The sequence below is a fragment of the Oncorhynchus mykiss genome, chromosome 4 (genome assembly GCF_057628025.1).
Source record: "Oncorhynchus mykiss isolate SJ-2025 chromosome 4, ASM5762802v1, whole genome shotgun sequence".
NCBI classification, from domain to species: Eukaryota; Metazoa; Chordata; class Actinopteri; order Salmoniformes; family Salmonidae; genus Oncorhynchus; species Oncorhynchus mykiss.
In genome coordinates, this window is record NC_143025.1 from 32677977 (window position 1) to 32681202 (window position 3226).

General features: G+C 40.3%; 1 protein-coding gene across 1 annotated transcript; it reads left to right on the top strand.

Annotated features, from left to right (window-relative positions):
* The first annotated feature begins 212 nt into the window (after positions 1-212).
* On the top strand, positions 213-2505 carry rgs2 (regulator of G protein signaling 2). The gene is made up of 5 exons (XM_021599489.3): positions 213-395; positions 503-586; positions 803-864; positions 1105-1271; positions 1468-2505. Exons 1-5 carry the CDS (start codon positions 337-339, stop codon positions 1660-1662), a joined length of 567 nt encoding a protein of 188 aa, XP_021455164.1. The 5' UTR covers positions 213-336; the 3' UTR covers positions 1663-2505.
* The last annotated feature ends 721 nt before the right edge of the window (positions 2506-3226 follow it).

Genomic DNA, 3226 nt, shown 5'->3' on the forward strand with positions numbered 1-3226 from the left:
TGCGCCTCTATGTCATTGGCCTACCCAGAGTTAAATATGGAAGCACTTTCAGTAGTGTAACCGTTTACACTAAACAACCAATCACATTCCCTAGCACTTCTTTTACTGCCGCAGGCTCTCACTGTCAGCAGATGGGCTAGCCAACTGTTCACAGAGTGGGCCAATCAGGTTACAGATCTGTTACTCTAGGCCGGCCTTCCTAGCATGACGATATCAGAAGGAAAATATAAAGTGCTCTGACTGCTCTAGAGGGAGGTAGATTCATTTGACTGCTATAGTCTGCTATATTCAGTTTTTTTACCACAGAATATTGAGTGTGTTGTATCAGATAGAGACATGGCATGTACAGACTGTATGAAGGCGTCAGATTTCTCTATTGATAAAAAAGGAATCAAGTGAGTTAATTATTCTGTTTGTGTAATTCCAGCTGATTATCATGACCTTGTTAAGCAATGATAGCAGTCACATGGAATGATACTAACAGAAAAAAAATATTTTTCAGGAAGAGAAACTGGAGGACAAGGATACGATATCTCTTGAAGATCACATCTTCTTCAAAATCCATGGCAAGAAGAAGATCTTACAGGTAAGGCTCAGGGGTCTGAATCATGTAGTATTGTGGATGTAAATTTGGGAGTACCATACGGCTCCATATCCTAATAATGATCAACCTTGATACATGTATCTAAAAGCAGTAGGTGCTACTACTACTTGTATGCAAGTAGTATATACAAGTCGTTTTTACTACTTGTTTACTGCTACTACTACAGGCCTCTAATGTGACTGTTCTCTCCTTCCTAAGGCCAACAGTGGATGAAGTCAACCAATGGGCACAGTCACTTGACAAACTCCTGAGTCACAAATGTAAATGCCACACCCTGTCTTTTATAGCTCATATGATATCAGCATGACTGTATGAAATGGGCACAAATGTTATAGAGTGAAAATGTACATGAATGAAGTGAGTCATCTTGAAGTACAGTTGGATCTAAACTGCACCTCTGATTGGTTGATATTTGACCGTTCTCAACTCAGCTTGAAGACATTCTACTGCTTGAGAGCTGCTTTGACATTCTCTCTCCTTCCCTCCCTCCTCTCCTGCAGATGGAAAGGCAGCATTTCGGATCTTCCTGAAGTCAGAGTTCTGTGAGGAGAATATAGAGTTCTGGACAGCCTGTGAGGAGTTCAGGACCATCTCGTCTCTAGAGAAACTGTCGTCGAGGGCCAGAAGCATCTATGAAGAGTTCATCCAGTGTGATGCTCCTAAAGAGGTGAGTTTTCCTTTCACTACGTTCAGGAGTCATTCTTAAAGTGCTGATATTAAGCAACAATCTTATAATAAAAATATGGTAACGATAAAGTGATAGGAAACATAACTATTTCCAAACAACTTATATCTAATGCCAATGTGTGATCACTCTGATTGTGCAAAGACTTATTGGTGTTCTTGTCTCTATTTGGTTGCAGATCAACCTGGACTACCAAACGAAAGATGCTATCGTCCAGAGCCTGTGTCTGCCCAGCCTGACGTGTTTCCTGTTGGCCCAGAAGAAGGTGTTCAGCCTGATGGAGAACAACTCGTACCCTCGCTTCATCCACTCTGAGCTCTACAAGGAACTCTGTGCCATTGCCAGGGGAGAAGGGCAATATCTCAAGTCCTAAGATTAACCACTTTCAAGGATTGTCTATGCAGTCCCACATGACATGTTGCACTGACACCATGTAGTTACATGGGATGTAAAACCATTTCACATTTGAGCCATGTGGTCAATGGCAATGCTGTAGTGCACTATTTATAAACAGTACTCTAATGTAGGAAGTACAGTGAATAACTGAAAAGCTTTTCGTTTACATTTTAAAAATGTAAATTCAACTTTGCGCATCCTGCTTTTGAAGATTGAGAAAAAACAATGCAGATCAGACGTAGTCATTTTGATAATGGCTTAAAATGGAACTGCCCATCCTGTGGGGTTTGAATATTCAATTGAGTTAGTTTCACCAAACACCAATACCAGTAAATAACTGTCTAATAACTATTTGCAACTATATGATGCGAGTAAGCACTTTCTGGGACCAGTGGTATAGGTTTAAAATTGGTAACTGTTTTGTTGGAGAGCTGAATGGAGGTGAATGTTTTGCGTCGCATAAAGGTGTTTACACTAAATATTGTAGCGGATGTTGCTTCAAACCACAGATGGGCAGACTTTTTGGTTCGAGGCCCACATCAGGATTTCGAAATTCAACGGAGGGCCGCACAGATATATTATTTTTTTTACAGAAAAAGGGCAGTTATTTGAAAATATATAGGTTCATTATAGTTTCTACATATTTTCTATGTAGTTTTTTTTTAACCCCCTGCAGTTCATTGTGGGTGAACTTACTGTAAATAAAACAACAGACAGAGGCAAAGGTATGGTGGCAGCTGGACTGCAATACTGTGTTTCTTTTTTTATTTTGTTGAATACACACATGTCCAATGTCAAGTCTAATAAAATATTGAATTCAGAACATGTCCAGTTATTGGGCCCTGAAGGCTTTAACACTGTGTTTTTAATGATAAAAAGACACTTCAGATCCAATTAAAATTGAACTCCGAGTCATAACAAACCATCATGTCATCGAAAGTGAATGAAGTCCATGACAGGATCAACTATACAGTACGTTTTACCTTGCAACTTCACAGCAGTACCTTGAGGCAGCTGTTTTGGTGTAAAGAGATTCCATATATGAGGCCTTCCCAGTCTGCTCCCTTCCAGACCAAATATTTACTCAAAACACAAAATGTCAAAGATATAAATACCTGCATCATATCAATTCCCTTTCCTCACAACTCCTGGATGGAATCTATCTACTGTACACTACCAGACAAATTGTCTGCACAACATCATCTGCACAACACATCCTTTGGCTTCCAGTGGAACAGAGCTCACGCAGCGGAATGGGGTCATATGAATATGGTTCCAGTAAAAATGGTGCTGTGTTCCCGAAAAAAAGATCATGACTGACGCAATGTACAATATCTCTGTGCGTGACTATGGGGATGTGCAGACTTTTGTGTTAATCCTGACATGACAAAGTGTTGTTGGTACAGATGAGCATGAACTCGTGTTAAAAGCTGACACTGAGAAGACAGCTCTCCTCTCTGACAGCTGTCCGGTAGTACTAGGACCCATGGACTCTGTTATGAAATGTGACCATTTCTCACCTTACACATCTCAACCCAAAC

What these genes read in the sequence shown, in the direction of transcription:
- rgs2 (XM_021599489.3), top strand. Translation starts at nt 337, where the DNA reads ATGGCATGTACAGACTGTATGAAGGCGTCAGATTTCTCTATTGATAAA. An exon ending in GCAAGAAGAAGATCTTACAG is followed by an intron (nt 587 to 802) that starts GTAAGGCTCAGG and finishes CTCCTTCCTAAG; the next exon opens with GCCAACAGTGGATGAAGTCA. An exon ending in CAAACTCCTGAGTCACAAAT is followed by an intron (nt 865 to 1,104) that starts GTAAATGCCACA and finishes CCTCTCCTGCAG; the next exon opens with ATGGAAAGGCAGCATTTCGG.